General features: G+C 51.4%; 3 protein-coding genes across 7 annotated transcripts in view; 1 reads left to right on the top strand and 2 right to left on the bottom strand.

The window, feature by feature from the left end:
• Positions 1–3,241: 3,241 nt before the first annotated feature.
• Znf579 (zinc finger protein 579) lies at positions 3,242–6,436 on the bottom strand. The gene is made up of 2 exons (XM_050130767.1): positions 6,298–6,436; positions 3,242–5,304 (listed from the first exon to the last, which is right to left on the bottom strand). The coding sequence occupies exon 2, from the start codon at positions 5,300–5,302 to the stop codon at positions 3,614–3,616; it is 1,689 nt and encodes a 562-aa protein (XP_049986724.1). The 5' UTR covers positions 5,303–5,304; positions 6,298–6,436; the 3' UTR covers positions 3,242–3,613.
• A 6,691-nt stretch (positions 6,437–13,127) lies between these two features.
• Positions 13,128–20,933, top strand: part of Znf524 (zinc finger protein 524) — a 16,627-nt gene continuing 8,821 nt past the window's right edge. Inside the window, exons 1-2 of the mRNA XM_050130718.1 lie at positions 13,128–13,224; positions 15,737–15,818. The gene's annotated coding sequence lies outside the window, so the exon portion shown is untranslated. The remainder of the gene's footprint in view (positions 13,225–15,736; positions 15,819–20,933) is intronic.
• Positions 15,879–20,933, bottom strand: part of Fiz1 (FLT3 interacting zinc finger 1) — a 10,050-nt gene continuing 4,995 nt past the window's right edge. For all 5 annotated transcript variants that reach the window (XM_050130713.1, XM_050130715.1, XM_050130714.1 and 2 more), the window contains exon 3: positions 15,879–19,467. In XM_050130713.1, the coding sequence (XP_049986670.1) occupies positions 18,277–19,467 (1,191 nt within the window). In that variant the 3' untranslated portion in view covers positions 15,879–18,276. The remainder of the gene's footprint in view (positions 19,468–20,933) is intronic.

The raw sequence follows: 20,933 nt of genomic DNA, 5'->3' as shown, positions 1-20,933 counted from the left end.
AGGGGAAGGAGAAAGAGATACAAAAATTGGGTGGTAAAGAGAGAAACAGAGATGGAGATAAAACTGGAAACAGAGACAGAAAGACAAAGAGGGGGCGCAGCCACCTGTCACTCCAGTTTCAGGGGATTCAGCACCCTCTCCTGGCCCCCTTGGGTAACCACATTCACATGCTCACACACAGCCACATATACACACAATAAAAATAAGGTAAATATTGTTTTAAAGTGAGAGGTGGGGATATAGCTCAATGGCAGAGTTTTGGTTTAGAATCCAGCAGCAGAGGGCTGGAGATGTCCCTCAGCAGTAGGATGCTGGTCTGGGCTCTAGGTCTAAAGGAGTAGAGTTTGGGACAGTAAAATGGCTCAGTCATAAAGACACTTGCAGCCAAGCCTGGCGATCTGAGGTCAACCTCAGAGACTCCCAAGGGTGAAAGAGAAAATTAACCGCTGTAAGTTGTCCTCTGACCTCCACACCATGCTGAGGCACACATGCCCATATACTTGGGCATGCTTGCACACACACAGTCACTCACTCTCACACACACACACACTATATGTAAATAAATAAATGTAAAACATTGAAAAGATATGACACCATGATCAAGGCAACTTATAGAAGAAAGCGTTGACTTGGGGCTTACAGTTTCAGAGAGTTGGAGTCCGTGACCATCATGGAGGGGAGCACGGCAGCAAGGCAGGCATGGTGTGGGAGCAGGAGTCAATCAAGAGCCTACAACTTAATCTACACCGAGAATGGCGTGGGTTTTTGAGACTTCAAAGTCCACTCCCAGTGACACAACTCCTTCAACAAGGTCACATCTCCTGATTCTTCCCAAACAGTTCCACTGACCGGGGGCCAAGTATTTAAATAGATGAGTTAGGGGGACCATTCTGACTCAAATGACCACAATTTCAAATTGCTCTAAAATACAGTTTTAAAAAGTATGGTGGGTGGATGATGTTAGACAGATGAGGGATGATGGATAGATGCAAAGGGATGGGAAAGGAATGGATGGATAGACGGATAACAGATGGGGGAACCATGACTAGATAATGGGTTTAGGGAAAATGAATGGGTAATAGATGGATGTCAATAAATGGCGGAGGGATGAAGATGGTGAGGGGATGGATGCATGATGAATGCAAGACCAGCCATCACAAACGGAGAGATGAGTGGTGGATGGATGATGTCAATAGATGATGACGGAAGCATGAATAAAGGATGTCGGATGGATAGATGATCAATGCAAGAATAGCCATCACAGCTGGGTGGTGGTAGCGCACACCTTTAATCCCAGCACTTGGGAGGCAGGGGCAAGCGGATCACTGTGAGTTCAAAGCCAGCCTGGTCTATAAGAGCAAGTTCCCAGACAGCTAGGGCTATTACACAGAGAAACCCTGTCTCAAACTCGAAAAACAAAAACAAAAGAAGAAAAGAAAAGAATAGCCATCCCAAATGGAGAGGTAAGACAGATGATAGATTGACGGATGAGTGAATGACGGGTAGATTATGGATGGATGATGGATGATGGCTGGACTGCTGGCTGGGTGACACACAGGTGTCAATGGGCAACCAAGAGATGTCTGAATGAGTGGGTAACTGAAGAATAGGTGATGACTGGTGGATAATGAACATATGGGTGGAAAAATGACTGCATGATGATGTGGATAGTTACGGATAGATATGATGAATAGATGGAACAATGGATTGATTTACTCAGAGGCAAGCATGGAAAAATACTAATTTTGGACTCCAGGATACTAACATACATTCTTTCAGTTTTCTATTTGTTTAATTTTTTTTTCACAAAACTATGGTAAACAGAAAGAAGAAAGCCATAGCCTTCTGGCTTCTGCATGAAGCATTCCACAACCTTCTATTTCACGTCAGTTAAAAGATTTGCAAGTGTCCATATTAATCCTCTCATCACCTCCCAGATCTCGCCTCCTGCCTTCCCTTCCTCCCACTCCTTTGGTTTTTAGATTTATTTATATCTATGTGTTTTGCCTGCGTGTATGTATGTGTACCACATGTATCTGGTGCCTGTGGAGGTCAGAAGAAGTCACTGTATCCCCTGGAACTGGAGTTATGGGTGGTTGTGAGCTGCCGTGTGGGCACTGGGAACTGAACTAGGGTCCGTTGTAAAATCCACAAGTTCTCTCAACTGCTGATCCATCTCTTCAGCCTCCACCCCGGTCTCTTCACATTTTCCCCTCTGTAGCCAAGTTGGTCTCCTTGCTCTACCTCGTCAGCCACATCTGTACCCCAGAACCTTTGTACAGCTCTGCTTTCCTTCTAAGATGCATCCCCAGTGACTGCTGTGACTTGCTTGATCCGTCTATGGGTCTGTGCTGTCCTGGTCCTGTATCATCTCTCTCCATCTAATAAGGTGATTTTTACATTCATTTTGTGAGTGTGTGTGTATGTGCATGCACACACCATGGTTAGCGTGTAGAGGTCAGAAGACAACCTGTAGGAGTCAGGTCCATCCTCCCATCATTTGGGTCCTCAGGCTCAGCTGCCAGGGCCTTTACCCACTGAGTCACCCCACTGACCCCTAAGATGCTTTACAAGTACTCAACTATCTCATCTCTGTGTCCCTGTCCTCCCACTAGAATGGAAATCAGACATTGAGAAAGGGCTGTGTGTTTCATTAACAGAAGAATAAAGAGCACCCGGGACAACACCCTGCACAATGTAGGGGTTCCGTGAGACACTCCAGCATGAATGAAGAAAGAAGATATGAATGAACCACTGGATAAGAGCTAAGAGCGTGGGCTACGGAGCCACAGTGTCCAGGGCCACATCTGGCTGTGCCTCTTGTTGTAGTGTGACCTTGGCTAAGTCGCAGGCTTGTTTTGACTACCTCCACCCTCAAAACTCCAGGATTGCACCCAACTTAGATCATATCTGGCTCTTGGGTTTCCTCAGGAAAATGGAGAGACTATTGGCACCTTCGTGACTGTAACAGGAACTTTGAGTAATTCTGTGCCTAGAACATGCCCTGAAGACGGGAAAACAGCGCATACCATGCTGATTTACGGAACTGCACACCGGATTCCTGAGGGCATTCTGTCTCAGCACTCAGCTTTCTTCCCAATCCAGGGTCCATGGACTTCTTGCTTCTTCACTATCAAAACCCTCCTGGGAGGCGATGTGTGATCACCCTTGTTCTGAACCCAAGTGTGGGCAAATCCTGACTCACCCAACCCCCACCTCCACAGACAGCCTCACTCGTGGGTTGCACGAACTCACATTTATTCACAAAGACAGAGGAAAGGGGGCAGACCTTTCTCACTGGGAACCCCCAGGATCTGGCAGTTCAAAATAGGCGATGGTGTCCAGTGTTTGTAGTGGGGGAACGGGCAGGCTGAGGCCAACCCACCAGTCTCTATCCTTCTGGCCAAGTGCCCTCCGCCTTGTCCTACCTTTACTTAAGACACGTGTTGGGGTGAGTGTTTCCTAACCAGCATCGGGGTCTAGGGGTAGGTAAAAGGGAAGGTGAATGACCCAGGGCTCAGGGGTAGGCAGAGGAGGTATCTCTCTTTCAATTTCCGTCTTCCTTACTGCAAACCCGGAGGTCAACTGGAGGGGCGGAGGGTGGATGTGAAGGTCAGGAGGCCAAGCCCCCCAATCCCTGTAGGTGGGCCTTGCTGTCCACCTCCTCATCCTCCATCTCGAAGGCTGAATGGTCTTGGCTGTCAAAACAGGAGGCGCTGAGAAAGACAGGGGGAGCCGGCGGGGACTGAGGTGGGGTACCAGGTGAGGGCGGCTCTTCCTTGATGTGAGCGATGGACAAAGGGAGCCCTTCTGCCTCCTGCTTAAGCGGTGGAGTTTGGGGCGACTGTGTGGCCTGGGACTGGAGCGCCTGCAGTGCAGCGACCCTCTCCAGCTCCGCCCGTTCCAGCTCTGCGCGGTGGCAGCGCTGGTGGCGCAGTAGGCTATAGGCGCGGGAGAAGCGTCGTGGGCATCGAGGGCACGGATGTGGGGCGGGACCCCCAGCGTGGACTTGCGCGTGGCGGGCCAGGTCTGCCAGTCGCTTGAACTCCCGCTGGCAGCGCACGCACTGGAAAGGGCGTGCCCCAGAGTGGGTGACCCCGTGTTGGCGCAGGTGTGCCCGGCGTCGAAAACCTTTGCCACACTCGGGACACCAGAAGCGTGGCTCCCCCGCCGGGGGCCGGGCTGGGGTGGCATCTCCTCCATTCTGCCCTCCTTCACCCCCTTCCGATGCACCCCCACATTCGGCCGTTTCGCCCCCCTCAGGCCCTTTCCCTGAGTTCCGTCCACCTGAGGACTTGTCGTCCTTCTTGCCGGTCTCAGGCAGTGGGGCCAGCAGGCTGAGAGGGCCGTGGACGCGGCGATGCTGACGGAGGTAGGAGGCCAGGCGGAAAGCCAGGCCGCAGTCTGGACACACAAAAGGCCGATCGGTGGAGTGGACTAGCCGGTGGCGCGACAGGGACCAGGGCCTGGCGAAAGCCTTGAGGCAAATGGAACACTGGTGTCGCTTGGGGCGGGGCGGGGGTCCCCCTTCGCCCTCCTGCTCGCCCTCTGGGCGCAAACATGGGTGCGCTTTGAGCTCCCCTTTCGTGGCGAAGGCTTCGCGACAGCGGAGACACAGCAGCGTCCAGTCGGCCTGAAGGAGGACCTGTTTCTCCTCCTGTCGCCCTGCGGCCAGTGCCAACTCTGCCCTTAGCTCCGCTGCCCCGGCCTCGGCCTCCTCTGCCTCTGATTCCCGAGGATCGGTATTCGTGGGGGCAGCCATAGGGGCCGGGTCCCCGGCGGGCCACGTCTCGGGCCACATTGTTGCCGCCTCCTCCGCAACCCCGGCCACCGCTGCGGAGGGCTGCTCCACGCCCTCGTCCTGTGGAACCCAACTGGACTCGGGCTCCTCCTTCACTGCCCTCTGCGTGGACAGATCCACCTCGCCACCTGCGTGCTCCTGGGCCAGGTGGCGCCTGAGCTGGGCCGGCTCCGGGAAGGTGCGTGGACAAGCAGCGCAGCGCAGTGGAGGCTGGGGCCCATGGCCACGAAGGTGGCGGGAGAGGTGGGCAGGCCTGCGGAAAGCCTTGGGGCACAGGGGGCAGGCGTGGGGCCGGAGGCCCGAGTGGCTCAGCCGGTGTCGAGACAGGTAGTAAGGGAAGCGGAAGAGACGACCACAGGTGGGGCAGGGCAGAGGTGCCCGAGGGGCTCCAGTACCCCCTCTGCCACGACCACGGCCTCGACCACGGCCACGGCCTCGGCCTCGGCCTCGGCCACGGTGAGGTGGACTGCCTTGGGCAGGTGGAGGGGGCTGTGGATCCATGCCTGTAGGGGGAAAGTGGAAGAGGCAGGGGCGGGGAGAAGAGATGAAGGATGTGGGGCGTGGTGAAGAGAAGAGGAGAGATAGAGGAGGGTAGATCCTCGGTCCAGAAGAGAAAAGGGGTGGGAGGCAGGGGAAGCAGGGCGAGGGGGCAGGCGAGGCAGGAGGGGGCGGAGACAATAAAGGAGAGGAGAGAGTTGTGAAGAAGTAGGAAAGAGCGACAAAGTCCAGGAGAAATGGAAGGGTGGGAGATGGAGACAGAGAGAGATCATAGAGATCAGAGGTGGGGACAGACAAGACAGAACAATACACAGGAGACACAGGGAGACAACGTCAGCCAACTGCTTTTGCTCCAGGGCCCGGGGGCTTGAATATTCTCAGTGGGATTGGGAACCAGTCCACCCTTGGGGCCAAAGTGGGGTGGGATTCAGTCCAGGGGACCTGGAAATTGAGTGTATTCCCAGAAGTCAGGGGCTGGGAGGGACCAGGGAGTAGCAAAGCTTTAAGCTCCTGGGTCTGAGGGAGGAGGGTTGGGGTCTGCACTCCTGGGTCTGAGGGAGGAGGCTGGGGTCTGCACTCCTGGGCTTGAAGGAGTGCTGAGTCCTGGATCCCTGGGTCTCAGGCAGGCAGACTGAAGGCTAGGAGTCCCGGGTTTCAGACAGAACAGGTTAGGCAAACTAGACTTAGACGCAGCCCCTGATTCTGGGTGAAGGAAGGAGCTGAGCAGGGGGACCTGACTCACAAGACAAGGGAGAGGAGAGGGCTGGGAGGTGGTCTGCAGAAAATCTCCCGGGAAGAGATGGCTGTGGCCAGTCCCCTGGCCGGGCGTGGTGTCCGGGGAGGGCGTGGAGCCTGCAGACTGTCGGGGGCCCTAGGTCCAAGAGGGGCTATCTGTTCCGGGAAGGTATGATCTGCAGAACTGGGGCGGCGGGTCGAGGCCTTGGGGATTGCTCCCCCAGGGCCCGGCACTTGCCCCAGTCTCTGGGCGCCGGTCTTACCTCCGCCTCCTGCGCTCCTTTCTTCCTTCCCTGCTGCCGGGCGATCGCGAACGGTGGTGGCGGGGAGGGAGGAGGCTGAGCGTGGTGGGGGGTGGAGGAGGAGGCTGGGCTCGGTGTTACAGCCTAAGCCTTCCCCCCGGAAACCCGGTGTTTGATCCGAGGCTAGAAGAGGAAAGACTGGCTGAAAAGCCGGAAGCGGAGGACCAGGGACCTTGGGGGGCAGAGAGGGAGGGCGATGCGACTCCTGAAACCCGGGAGGGGAAGGGGCTGAAGGCCTGTCTTTTAGACCCTCCGAGGGAAGAAGGGGCTGCAAGCCTGGGACTGTGGATCCAGCTTACCACCCCTCCTCCATTTCCCAACAGATAACACATATTCATTCATTCTTTCAACAAACAGGCGTTTATCAAGCCCTGCCGGTGCCAGGCACTGTGCTGGGCTTCTGGGTCTGAAGGAAGGTTGGAGGAGGCATAGATGGAGATGAACGAAGCAGTGAAGAGATACAAGCTTGAGAGTGTACCCGCACTCTATAATGGAGCCTGACTCCCGCTTTCCCTTGGTTGCCTGGGCAACCAATTCTCTCTTCTCTGAGCCTCAGTTTCCCCTTTTATGGTAAGCCCCTGGAGCGCAACCCGACGAGTTTTATCAGAGCACCTACTGTGGGCTGACTCTGTCCTTGGTGCTGGATCGATAGAGTAAAAATTCATAGTCTGATGCAAGGTGACAGATCAGAATCAGTCACCAGGGGCGTGACAGGGAAGCGCTCTGATTCGGGAAAGTGTCTTTCAATGGGAGTGAATGTCATTCCTCTAGTCTTTCTTGGCAATCGTGTTTCACTGAACCTGGAGGTTCAATGCCTCAGCCTGTTAGATGGGACCAACATAGCCACAGCTCTCAAAGTTACGTGATAGGGAAAAGGCCCGTTGCAGGAATCTCCCTGTGTTACAGTGCTAATTTTTTTTTTAGGGTTAAATTCATGCCAAACATTGTTGGCAAGAGTGTGGGTAAACAGTTCCTTTTGTACACCTCTGAGGTGAGTAGAAGTTTGGAGAACTTTAACAACCTAGCAATTCCAGGAATTTACCCTTCGGAGACCAGAAATATGCAATATTATTTTTGTGCCAAGTTCATTGCTACATTTTTGTTTGGGTTTTAATTTATATGTAGATATTTGAGGCAGGCAAGATGGCTCGTGTAAAGGTACCTGCCTTATGACTGGTGACCTGAGTTGGTTGTCAAGAACCCACAGAATGGAAAGAGAGAATTGATTCCCGTGGGTTGGCTTCTGACCTCCACACCTGTGCGCGCGCACACACACACACACACACACGTGTATGGAGCTGAGAATATGACTCAGTGGTTAAGAGTGTTTGTTGCTGTTCCAAAAGACCAGAGCTTTGGTGCCCAGCACCCAAGTCAAGGGCCATGCAATCCCCTGTAACTTCAGCTCCAATGCTCTCTCCTGTCTTCTGAGAGTATGTGCACAGACACACATACACGCTTACAAATAGATAGAATCAGATGCAGTTCATTTTAATACATTTATTATTTATGTGTGGGGGTGCACACACAATGGTGCATGTGTGGAGGTCAGAGGGCAGCTTTCAAGGGTCAGTTCTCTTCTATGATGTGGGTACTGGGATCTGACTCGGGTTGTCAGGCTTGGGTACAGGTGCCTGTACTGACTGAGCCATCTCTTTAGACCCCTACTGCAATTTTGTTTTGTTTTGGTTTGCTTTTGGGTTTTTGAGACAGGGTTTCTCTGTGTTAGTTTGGAGACTGTCCTGGAACTAGCTCTTGTAGACCAGGCTGGCCTCGAACTCACAGAGATCCACCTGCCTCTGCCTCCTGAGTGCTGGGATTAAAGGTGTGTGCCATCACCACCAGGCCTCCTACCGCAGTCTTGAACATCACTACAGATGGCTGAAAATCTCAGTAAAATATCTGAGAAATAAAATCATGACCCTGTGATATATTGTATGTCTTGGGGGAAAAACGAGAGAAAGAATCTTACTGTGTGGAAATGAGGAGCTTCTCCAAGTGATCATACGAAGAACACCCCAAGAGCTGTCTGTAATAAGTCTCTGTGTTTGCTTGTATCAATGGCTTTGGGATTGGCAAGATGGCCCAGTGGCTAAAAGTACCTGCTGCTCTTGCTGAGGACCTGGACTGTGTTCTCAGCACCCACACAGCAGCTTACAGTCCCTCTATAACTCTCCAGTTCCAAGGGGACCTAGCACCCGCTTCTGACTTCTGCAGCACCAAGCATGCATGGGGCGGGGAGCACAAGCATAAAGGTAGGCATAACACATAAAATAAAAATATTTTGGGGGGAGAGAGATAGGAAGGAGGAGGAGAAAAAGAAAGAAGATGATGAAAGAAAGAAAGAAAGAAAGAAAGAAAGAAAGAAAGAAAGAAAGAAAGAAAGACAAGGTGGGTCAGGCCTGCAGTCCCAAACTTAGCCTGTGGAGACTGTGAGACTGCGCAATGGAGATTCCGTGAAGTGACGGTGTAAGGAGGTCAAGGTCAGACTTGACTGCTCCAGCCCTAGTCTCAAACAAACAAATGAGCAAACAGCAACAATGAGAAGGATTTAGGTAAAAAAAAGAAAAGAAAAGCAACAAGTGGGTAAACAGGAAGAATTTCAAACAGAAGAGAACAAGGGGCTTGTTACTTGGGGTGGGGTCTGGAGTGGCCATCCACGCGGCCAGAGCTGTCAGAGAGAAACCTAAACCTGATGCAAGGACTGTGGCGGGCTCCCGGTCCCCGCTGGATTTGGAATTATTTGGAGAGCACTGAGGAGCCATTGAGAAAGTTTTGAGCAGGAGAGTCATATGATCGGATTAGCATTTCAGAGACATTCCTGTGGGACCGTGAGACCGCGTGGAGGCAGGCCTGACGCGGGAGACAAAGGGGGGGGGGGGGGGGGGGGGGGGGGGGGGGGGGGGGGGGGGGGGGGGGGGGGGGGGAGAGGGTGAGGTGGTAGCACCGCTCTGGTCCAGGTGAGAGGTGGCTGGGCACTGGGACCCAGCCTGGGAAGGGCCCCTTACTCGGGGAGGCACCGATTGAGGGACACTACGTTTCTCACTGGGTCCTCTGCTTCCAGCTTGGACTCCAGCCCCACAAATTACAACTCCTCACTTAAACAAACAAACAAACAAAAAAGTGTGTGCCTGCTGGCGGACATCAGAGGACAACCTGAGGGTTCTGGAGATGGAGATCGGATCGATCTTGGCAGCAAGCATTTTTATTTGCTAGAGGTCTTGCTGGTTCAGCCACACCTCGTTTTTGAGCCGAACACCTCCGGAGGTTCCTCTTCATGCTCAGAAATTTAAAAAACAGCCTTTCCCCCTTTAGCCCTCAAACCCCATGTACCCCTATAAAGGTCTGTTGCCCCTCGCCTAATGGAGGAGACCGGTGGGGGTGGGGGAGAGCTAAGCGTAGCTATATAGCTCAGGTTGGCCTCAAAACTTGTGATTCTCCTTCTCAGTGGCCAGAATGCTGGGATTATAAAGGCAAGCACAACCAGGCTCAACATTCTCTCACTTAATTTCAGGCCTCCTGCTTCCTTTGAGAGACACTACCCACCCTCTTTACTCTGCCTGGGATGTCTGTCCTTCCTTTGGACTTACTTCTGTGAGGTTTTCCTTGCTTCAGACATTGCTTGAGAAGTATGGCTGGTGTGTGGTATCTAAGATGGTCCTCTAGGGCAGGAGAGATGGCTCAGAAGTTAAGAGCACTGGCTATTCTTCCAGAGGTCCTGAGTTCAATTCCCAGTAACCATTTGGTGGTTGGTGGCTCACAACCATCTGTAATGAGATCTGGTGCCCTCTTCTGGCCTGCAGGCAGACATGCAGACAAAACACTATATGTAATAAATAAATAAACCTTTTAAAAAATAAAATGATTCCCTATTTTCTTTCTTTTAAAAGGAATTATTATTATTACTATTAAATATTTTACTTTTACTTATGTGTGAGTTGGAATGTATGTGCACATTTGTGCAGTGCGCAAGGAAGCCAGAAGAGAGTGTCAGATCTCCCTGGAAATCTTGGTGCTGGAAATTGAATTTGCATCTTCTGGAAGAGCAGTTAAAGCTCTTAGTCTCTAAGCTGGAGAGATGGCTCAGAGGTTAAGAGCACTAGCTGCTCTTCCAGAGGTCCTGAGTTCAATTTCCAGCAACCACATAGTGGCTCGCGACCATCTGTAATGAGATCTGGTGCCCTCTTATGACATGCAGGCATACATGGAGGCAAAATGTTGTATACACAATAAGTAAATAAATCCTAAAAAAAAAATAAGCTGGGCAATGGTGGTGTATGCCTTTAATCCCAGCACTCGGGAGATAGGCAGATTTCTGTGAGTTCAAAGAAACTAACTACAAGAGCTAGTTTCAGGACAATCAGGATTATAACACAGAGAAACCCTGTCTCGAAAATAAAATTTTTTTGTTGGGCGGGGCATGATGGCTCACATCTTTAATGCCAGCACTTGGCAGAGAGAGGTGGATCTATATGAGTTTGAGACTAGCCTGGTCTACAGAGTGAGTTCCAGGACAGCTAGGACACAGAGAAACCCTGTCTCTAAAAGACAATAACGATGATGATGGTTTTGTTACATTTATGTATTGATTATGGGGGGGGGATGCGCGTGTGCTAAGGTGTGCATGTGGAAGCCAGAGGACTGTTTGCAGGAATCAGTTCCCCTTCTACCAAGCCCCAAGGATTGAACTCAAGTCATCGGACTTGGCAGCAAGTGCCTTTACCTGCTGAGCCGTCAGGCCAAACTGGCCCATTTTTCAATATTGTACTGACTGCAAACAAACAGTAGACTATTTGTGAATCACTCGGGATGGCCAGCGCCTTCTGGATACTGGACTGCTCTCAGTACAACCCATTTGTAGGCAGATAACAGGGATGAAAGGAGCAGGTGATGTTGCTGCACTGGTAGAGTGCCATTCTAGCTTGCACAAAGCAGTCTCGGCGTCCCAAACCCAGCACTTGGGAGGTGGAGGCAGGTGGATCCGAAGTAGTCCAACCTGAGACCCTTTCAGAAGAATGAGGACTATGACTTGGGCACCAGAATGGTGAGGTGTGGGGCGCTGAAGAGTCAGAAGGGGAAGGAGCGTCTTGGCCATTCCCAGCATCCGTATAGGAACTGATGATTTGGAAAGGCAGAAGACCACCTCTCCCTCCTCCAGCACAGCTATAAACTTGGGACACACTGAGGCAGGTTTGGTGACAAGCTCCGGGCATGGATGTGCTTGGAAATAGCATGTGTTTCTTTGTTGCTGTTGTTTTGTTTTGTTTTGCTTTCTGAGACAAGTTTTCTCTGTGTATCCTCGGCTGCCCTGGAACTTGCTTTGTAGACCAGGCTGGCCCCAAATTCACAGATATCTGCCTGCCTCTGCCTCCCGAGTGCTGTGATTAAAGGCCCATGCCATCACTGTCTGCCTTTGTTTTGTTTTTATTTATTTTTTTTATTTTTTAGATTTATTTATTTCATGCATGAGTTATAACTGCTTGTACACCTTAAAGCCAGAAGGTGGCATCAGATCCCACTAGAGATGGTTGTGAGCCACCATGTGGTTGCTGGGAATGGAACTCATGGCCTCTGAAAGATCAGCCAGTGCTCTTAACTCTGAGCCATCTCTCCAGCCCCTCGTTTTGTTTTTTAAATAGGGGATTGCTTTATCGCCCAGGCTTGCCTGGAACTCACAAGGATCCTCCTGCCTCAGCTTCCCCAGTGCTGGCTGGCATTACGAGTCTATGCTACCACTCAAGAACTGGATCAATCTTTTCCATCACTGCTTCTGCTGAATTGCAAGGATTGTGGTGGAGGTGAGGTGAGTGGAAGTTTCTGTCTCTGTGACAACCCTGGTACCTTTCCACGTGCTCATTGCCCTTGGCCTCCTTCTCTCAGGGCCTGTCTTGTCTTCAGGGGGTAGTGTCTGTCTCCAGAGGGTCAGGCCTTGTTTCTCCAACATGGACTTTTTGGTTCTGTTTTTGACACAGGTCCTCACTTAGCCTGGGCTATCCTGGATACTCCTGCCTCTGCCTCCCAAATACTGATACTATAGACTTGGGATAGCATGTACCACCAAATTTATATTACTCAGAAAGAGTAAGTCTTGCTTTTGGACCTCCACTGCTGAGTGGAGAATACTGTGTATGTATGCATGCATGTCTGTACATATGTATTGTATATATTATATAAAATATAAAACTTATTTATTTAATGCATATAAGTGTTTTGCCTGCATAGATGTGTGTGCACCACATGTGTGCCTGTTTCCCATGGAGACAAGAAGAGGGTGTCAGATCCCCTGGAACTGAAGTTATAGATGGTTGCTAGCTGCCATGTGGGTGCTGGGACTTGAACTCTGGTCCTCTGCAAGAGCAGCCAGTGCTCTTAACCACTAAGCCAGATATCTCTCCAGCCCCTAGAAAATACCTCTTGACTTTCACATTTTTACTCATTCATTGGGTAGCAGGCATCTACCATGGTGCACCCATGGAGATCAGAGGGCAACTTGTGAGAGTCCTTGCTTTCTTTTCACAGTGTGGGCCCCAGTGAACTCAGGTGGTCAGGCCGGGCAGCAGGTGCCTTTACCTGCTGAACCATCTCTCTGGCCCCAACATTGAGAATACCTCTAAGGCTGAGCATCTCTGAGGAATGACTTTGCTCCCACGGGATGGGACTTTTTCAAATTGTCAATTGTCCCCCCAACTCTCTCTCCCAACTCTTCTTTGTGATGAAGACACAGAGATAAAAAGCCCATAATGTGAATGAATGATTGAGCAAATTTGTTTTCAAAGGACAAGCCAGATGGTGGAACGTGTGCCTTTCGCAGGGCCCTGGTTCTGTTTCAGCACTGTAAAACAGAAACAAAACAAACAAACAGCCAGGACTGAGGAAAGGGTTCATCAGGTAAGGTACCTGCTTGCAAGCATGAGAACTTGAGTTCGCATCTCCGGCACCTATAGAAGCAGGCTAGTGCAGCAAGATTATGTAGGGAGCGAAGACAGGCAGATATCAATGGTTCATTAGCCAAAGACATGCTTCAGATGCAGAGAGGGACTGTCTCGATTAAGAAGGTGCAGTGCTGGTGAGATGGCTCAGGGTAAAAGGGCTAGCTGCTAGCCCGATGACTCGTGCTTGACCCTTGGGACCCACATGGTAGGAGAGAAAGAACTTCTGAAAGTTGCCCATGCCATGGCACATGCACACACATGCACACACACACATATGCACACACAAGAGCACAAACATGCACATACAAGCACACACACACAAGAGCACAAACATGCACATACAAGCACGCACACACATATGCACACACACAAGAGCACAAACATGTACATACAAGCACATGCACACACACAAGAGCACAAACATGCACATACAAGCACGTGCACACACACAAGAGCACAAACATGCACATACAAGCATGCACACACATATGCACACACACAAGAGCACAAACATGCACATACAAGCACGCGCACACAAGCACACAGACACTAATAAAAACTGAAGTAAAATGAAGAGTGGTTGAGGAAGACACCTACGGTGACCTCTGGTCTCCACAGGCAGCCTTACACACAGGCCCACACATCCACAGTAACAAGTACACTCAGCACACCCACCTTGGTGAATAAATGAATGAATGGCCCCAGATGAAGACATGGGACACTGTTTGCTATCGGCAACCGTGGAGTCTCCTCCTACATTCAACCTTTCTAATCTGGGTTTTGCAGAATTGGTCTCCACCAGGTGTGTGGCATATGCCTGTCATCTCGGCATGTCGGGGGTGGTGGTAGAATGGAGTCAGGATTATCCACTGTATAGCCCCAGTTTGAGGCTAGCATGGGGTACATGATACCCTGTCACACAGAATCCGCTTTAATTTTACATGTGCACCAGAGTTCTGGTGCCCTGAACTGGAATTACAGGAGACTGTGAGCTGCTTGATGTGGGTGCTGGGAACTGAACTTGGGTCCTTATGTACTTTTAACCTTTGAACCATCTCTCCAGCACCACACACACACACACACACACACACACACACACACACAATTTTTTTAAATGTTTGGGAGCCTGTGAGAGGGTGTGGTGGTTAAAAAGATGGCCCCATAGGGAGTGGCGCTATGAAGAGGTATGGCCTGTTGGAGGAAGTGTGTCACTCTGGAGAAAGGCAGGCTCTGAGGTCTCATATATGCTCAAACCACACCCAATGAGACAGACCACTTCCGGTTGCCTGTGGGTCAAGGTGTGGGCCTCTCAGTCCCTTCTCCAGCACCATGTCTGCCTGCTTGCTGTCATGTCACACCACGGTGACAGTGGACTAAACCTCTGAAAATGTAAACCACCCCAATTAACTGTTTTCCTTATAAGAGTTGCTGTGGTCAAGCTGGGCGGTGGTGGCGCATGCCTTTAATCTCAGCACTCGGGAGGCAGAGGCAGACAGATCTCTATGAGTTCGAGGCCAGCCTGGTCTACAGAGCAAATTACAGGACAGGCTCCAAAGCTACAGCAAGAAATCCTTTCTCGGGGCTGGAGAGATGGCTCAGAGGTTAATAAGCACTGGCTGCTCTTCCAGAGGTCCTGAGTTCAATTCCCAGCAACCACATGGTGGCTCACAACCATCTGTACTGAAATCTGGTATCCTCCTCTGGCGTGCGGGCATACATCAAGGCAGAATGTTGTATACATAATAAATAAATCTTTAAAAAAAAGAAATCCTTTCTCGAAAAACTAGTAAATAAGTTAATTAATTAATTTAATTAAAAGAAAGAAAAAGAAAAAAGAGTTAAAGAGTTGCTGTAGTCATGATATCACAACAATAGAAATGCTTACTAGGACAGGCGACATGTGCCAACGTGCCCAGCCATTGTAGGCTTTATAATCTAGTGTGGGGCAATAGGAGGGAGTCAAGAAGAAACGAGTACTTTAGAGCTAGGTGGCTCAAGCTGGGCATTTGGCTGTGACCGTGGACAGTGCAAAGATGCAAGACAAGACTTTAAGTGCAGACGATGTGTGCCATTTTCCTGCCCTCTGGCTGTGGGATGGTGAAGGAATGGAGCGAGGCGAGTGGAAGACAGTGCTGGTTCTGTGGCTTATCCAGGCCCTGTGTGTTTAATCCCAGCATCTGGATGGCCGAGGCAGGTGTATTCTTATGAATTCAAAACCAGTCTGGTCTACAAGGTGAGTTCCAGGCCAACCAAGGCTACATAGTGAGACCCTGTCTCAAAAATAAATGTAAGTAAACAGATAAAGTCTAGGATGGCTGTGATGGTCTGTTTCATTCACTGTAGTGTTCTCGCAGGCTTTATATTGTCTAGCACAGAAGGAGCACTTGTGCAGGGATGCCATTGAGAATGTGAGAGGCACTCCTCCCTCCCTCCCTTCTTGAACTCATTCTTCTCCTGTTCCTATCTAGGTACCCCCAGCAAGTCCCCCTTCAATGACCAAGCTAATGCTGCCTCTGCAGAGAAGTCCTTGGGGCCATCCTATCTAAGATGGTGAGCTCTTGCTAGTCACTGTGTGTGTGAGAGAGAGAGAGAGAGATAGACAGAGAGAGAAAGAGAGAGAGAGAGAGAGAGAGAGAGAGAGAGAGAGAGAGAGAGAGAGAGAGAGAGAGAGAGAAGAGAGCGCACTGGGACTGAATTTAGGATGTTGCACATGATACTAGACAAGTGCTCTACCATTGAGCCACACCCCAGCCCCTCACGGGGGATTCTAGGCATTCTACCTTTGAACTTCATTCCAAGCTCTTTTCAATCTTTTCTCCCAAATCGTTAATGTGTGTGTGTGCACAGAGTGTACATTTATGTATGGGAGTATCACGTGTGTTTGTGAAAGCCAGAGGACAACCTCGGGTGTGATCCGTGCCAATGAGTCCACGACCTTTCAGATCGGATCTCTTGTGGGGCTGCACCCCATGGATAAAGCTAGACTGACTGAGCAGTAACCCCAGGGATCCTAGTTCTGTTTATCTAGCTTCATCATGCCTGGAAGTTTTGTGTGAGTTCTGGAGATTAAATTCAGGCCCTCATGATGCTGAGTTAAGTATTTTATCAACTGACCTATCTCCCCAGCACAATCTTTTACTGCGGAGGCGGGTTCTAAGTCATCCTGGCTGGCACTGGACTTTAACTTCCTAAGTAACAGGCCTGCGCCTGAAGCAGCTGCCACCACGTTCTCAGCGTTCTTCCTTCCTGCTGCAAAGGTGTTCACTACCACATGAAATCACCATTTTCTCTTCCCACACTGTAGAATATAGTAAGCTCAAGAAGGGCCAGTATTTTCTGCTTTGTTCAATGTATGATTTAGAGTTTAGACCGCTTAGTATGGCCATGCAGAAAACAGAGTCTAAGGCCTGGAACCTCTTCAAGATATGTCTTGGTTTCCAAGGGATGTGTCCTGTGGGGGTGTTTCTTGATTTCCAGATGGGCTGCTTAGGTGAGTTGTAAACCGTTTCTCATCTGAAGGGCTTAAAAAGGATTGGAGTGCCCAAATCCTCTTGCGAGGGTTTGAGGATCTGGGCACTTGCAGGAGGAAAGTGTCGTTCCCCCACTCTGCCCGTCTTTAACTGCCTATGCTCAGGGGAGGGGTGGGAGCTTGGGAGTCATTACACCCTCCCCCAACCCTACCAACCATTAACTGCTCAAAAACCCACAGGAAGGGGCAGTGACCCTTGACTCTGCTCCTCAAAGACCGGTATCTAGTGAACCTGTTCTCTTCTAAAGGTTAAAAGAAAGGAGGTGCACACGTATGTGGGTTTGTGCATGTGAGTGCAATGCTCAAGGAGGCCACAAGAGGACACTGGAGTCTCTGGAGCTCAGTTACAAGTGGTTAGGAGCGGCGATGTGGGCGCTAAGAACTGAACTCTGGTCCCAACAGCATGCATTTTAACTGTTGCACCATCTCCTTAGGTCCTAGGGCACATAGTCTAAGTCCAAGAGGGAGAGAGCCCTACCTCCCTGAGTCTCAGAGTCAGCAAACAAGACAGCAGTGATGGACAAAATGAGGTTTATTGGAGTCCCAGAGACACTGGGGAGACCAGGGGGTGAGGTTGAGGCTCACGGGAGAGAAACCCCTAGCCAAGTCCCCCTTTCTTCTTGGGGTTAGAACACAGAGACAAGGTGGTAGTGATGGAAAGACTGACAGGTACTACAGCTGAGGGGGAGGGAAACCCCAATGTCTACCACCTCCACCAGGTCACAGGATTGGGACGACCTTGGACAGAGGACTGTGCTCTAGGAAATAGGAAATGTCTGCCCTATTACTCTAAGGAGAGTGGAGTCAGGCCACAGCCTGCACCAGCCCATTGCAAGTGCACAGGAGTATGTGTATCTGGGTCAATCCAACCTACAGGGCAGGGAGACTTTGGGCCAGTCTAAGCTAGTGTTCAGGATGGGGGACAATGAGTAGGGTCAGACCATTCTGCAGGAAGGGAGACCTAATCTGAGGAGGTTAACTGAAGGTGGGGGCATCTACCCTGGTCCTCTTTCAGCATAGGAAGCAAAATGGGGAAAGGCAGATTCTGGCTATATTCATTTTCTGGGGCTACCAGTGAGTGGCTGGTGGGTGTCATCTGGAGGGGAGGGATCCTGAAGATTCCAAGATGTTGCCCCATCCCCCAGATAAAGGTCGTTGGGAATGATGGCTCTCAGGATGGGTACCGTGAGGGTACCCACATGTGAACTGCTGAGAGGTGTTAGTGGAGACCCGTTTTTCATTCTCAGGTCTCAGTGGCGGAGGCCAGTTGATCTGAGCATGCCCACATTCCAGGGGTCTCAAAGTCAAGAGTCTCTCTGTAAATATCAGTCCCTAACAATTATGTCCTTGGACCCCTTTGCTGAAGGATGCTTCACTGTGGTCCTGTGTGGGTTCTGGGTGGCACCATTTTTCCAGGCAAGGGCCTCATCTTATTATGATCTGGCTCTGGACTTGTAGAGGTCGGGGTGGCCTGGCTATTCAGTCCATGCCCCTGTGCAGCTTCAGGTGCCTAGAGAGATTGCTGAGTGTGATGAAGCCCTTGCCACAGATGTGGCAGGGAAAGGGCCGCTCTGTGCCATGCAGCAGTCGGTGGCGCTTGAGGTAGCACTCGTGGCGGAAGAACTTGCCACACTCTAGGCACGGGAACGGCTTCTCCCCTGTGTGGACCAGAACATGCCGTTCCAGGTCGCGAGGCGAACGGAACAACTTCTCGCATTCTGAACAGCCAAAGATTTTCTTGCCACGGCTGGAGGAGCCAGGCCCCGGCCCTCCAGTCGCCTGCTCGCCCTCGCCATCAGGGGCCACCTCCCCACTGCCCTCACCGTGGCTGGCACGCCGATGCTCCTCCAGAGCAGCCAGCGCTGCATACAATGCCCCGCAGTGGCCGCAGCCATAGGTGGCTGGGCCTGAGTGGGCTTCTAGGTGACTGGCCAAGGCTGGGGCAGACGCAAAGAAGGTCCCGCAGTCGCACTGGTACAGTGTGTCTTCCGAGGACGCCTCGGCTGCTGCAGCCGGAGCCCGAGCATTCTCTGCACCCTCACCCTCAGGGAGCAGTGCCTCCAGCTTGGGGATGCCTGCCCCGGTGGGGCTTAGAAGTAGCCCGGCGTCCCAGGTCGGCGGGGCATCCCCTACCTCCACTGCATCGCCATCTCCTGCCACCTCTGGACCCCCACCCGAGGACCAGACCTGCGTTGGGGGTGCATTGCTCCCCTGCAGGTCATGAGTAAGCTTATGGCGTTCCAGCAGCGCGGGCGCGTTGAAGTCGCGCTCGCAGCGTGGGCACTTGAATGGCTTCACATCAGTGTGCGCGGCCCAGTGGGCAGCTAGCTCCCGGCCGTGGTCAAAGCGACGGGCACAGGCGCCACACGCAAACGGGGGCAGCGAGGCAGCTGCGGCAGCTGCGGCCTCTGCTAGTCCCCAGCTGGTTGCTCCTGCTCCCTCCAAGCCCTCTCCTCCGCCAGCCCCTCCACCTCCACAGACCGTACAGGGACCCACGTTGCAACACACTGAGCAGGGGGAGTTCAGGGGAGGCAGGCCTGGGCTCGGCTGCAGGGGAGACGGAAGGACGCCCCGGTGCTGCCGCTTGAGGTGGCGGCCCAGGCTGGAGCGAGAGGAGAAGCGGAGCTCGCAGACCAAACAGCAGTAGGGCTTCTCGCCAGTGTGGACGACCTGGGAGCAAGAGCAAAGAGGCAGGGTTGAGGATCGGGGTCCTGCAACAGATTCCCAGGAGACGGGACCCAAGTTCTCGGTCTCTGCCCATGGGACATGATCTAGCTTTCACCGCGCTCCTCTGTTAGGTTGCTAGACAGGCATACGCAGGGGTGGAGGCCACTGAGAAGAGACCCCCACGTCTTTGTGATGGGAAGCTTCACAAGGACCCTTCATATAAAGTTCAGATATCATTATGAAGAAGTAGTAGGAGCTGGGCAATGGTGGTACACGCCTTTAATCCCAGCACTTGGGAGGCAGGGGCAGGTGGATCTCTGTGGTCTAGAGAGCAAGTTCCAGGACAGCTATGGCTGTTACACAGAGAAACCCTGTCTTGAAAAACAACAACAACAACAAAAATACAAAACAAAGATATATAAGTTACGGAAATAATGGAGTTGGGCACCTTGGCACAAGCCTTTAATTCCAGCACTCAGGAGGCCGGAAACTGAGGCAGGCCAACCCTGTGAGAAGGAGGCCAGTCAGGTCTACACAGGGAAACCCTGTCACAGAGCAATCAACTGAACATCAACAATTAATGAAATAACATTTTAAGGAAAGAACAGGAGCTAGAGAGATGGGTTAGCAGTTAAAAGCACTTGTTGCTCGTGCAGGGGCTCTGGGTTCATTTCCCAGCACCCACACGGCAGCTCACACCTGCCTGTAGCTCCAGGTCTAGGGGATCCATCGCTCTCTTATCTGCTGGAGCACCAGGAGCAAATGCAGTGCAGACACACATGCCAGCTAAACACACATACAGATAGTAAATAAATAAAACTTACAAAAGAAGAGGATCTAAATCTACTTTGAGCCCTGGGTGTAGATGCTACATTCTAAACTGCCTCAAACACTGCGTACTACTGACTTTTCCAGAAGGTTAAAGCAATTGGCCCTGTCAGTTATCTGGTCAGGAAACAGCTAAGGAGGTGGGAGGAATAATTATCTCCTTAATGAGGTCATGTACCCTCCCCCGTCTTCCGTTTTCCTAGATGGGTTTTCTCTGTGTAGCTTTGGAACCTGACCTGGAACTCGCTCCAGGCTGGCCTTGAACTCATAGAGATCTGCCTGCCTCTGCCTGTGCTGGGATTAAAGGTGTGCGCCACCACCCCTGGCTCTTTTCTGAGTTCTTAACTCAAAAAGTCTAACCTTGGACTGAGCTCCCAATGTCCCAAGGAGGAGCAGAAGGAGGGAAAATATGAGCAAAGAAGTCAGGACCACGAGGGGTGCACCCACCCAAGGAGACAGTGGGGCTGATCTATTGTGAGCTCACCAAGGCCAGCTGGACTACGACTGAAAAACCATGGGATAAAACCGGACTCTCTGAATATGGCGGACAATGAGGGCTGCTGAGAAGCCAAGGACAATGCCACTGGGTTTTGATCCTACTTCATGTTCTGGCTTTGTGGGAGCCTAGCCAGTTTGGATGT

This window comes from Alexandromys fortis, unplaced genomic scaffold, assembly GCF_014885135.2.
Source record: "Alexandromys fortis isolate MF-2015 unplaced genomic scaffold, M_Fortis_MF-2015_v1.1 scaffold_344, whole genome shotgun sequence".
Lineage (NCBI taxonomy): Eukaryota > Metazoa > Chordata > Mammalia > Rodentia > Cricetidae > Alexandromys > Alexandromys fortis.
Note: the sequence above shows the minus strand (reverse complement) of the source record. Positions and strands in the feature narration are given on the sequence as shown.

Bases quoted from the DNA above. Each gene is read 5' to 3' on its own strand.
- Znf579 (XM_050130767.1), bottom strand. From the start codon at position 5,302: ATGGATCCACAGCCCCCTCCACCTGCCCAAGGCAGTCCACCTCACCGT.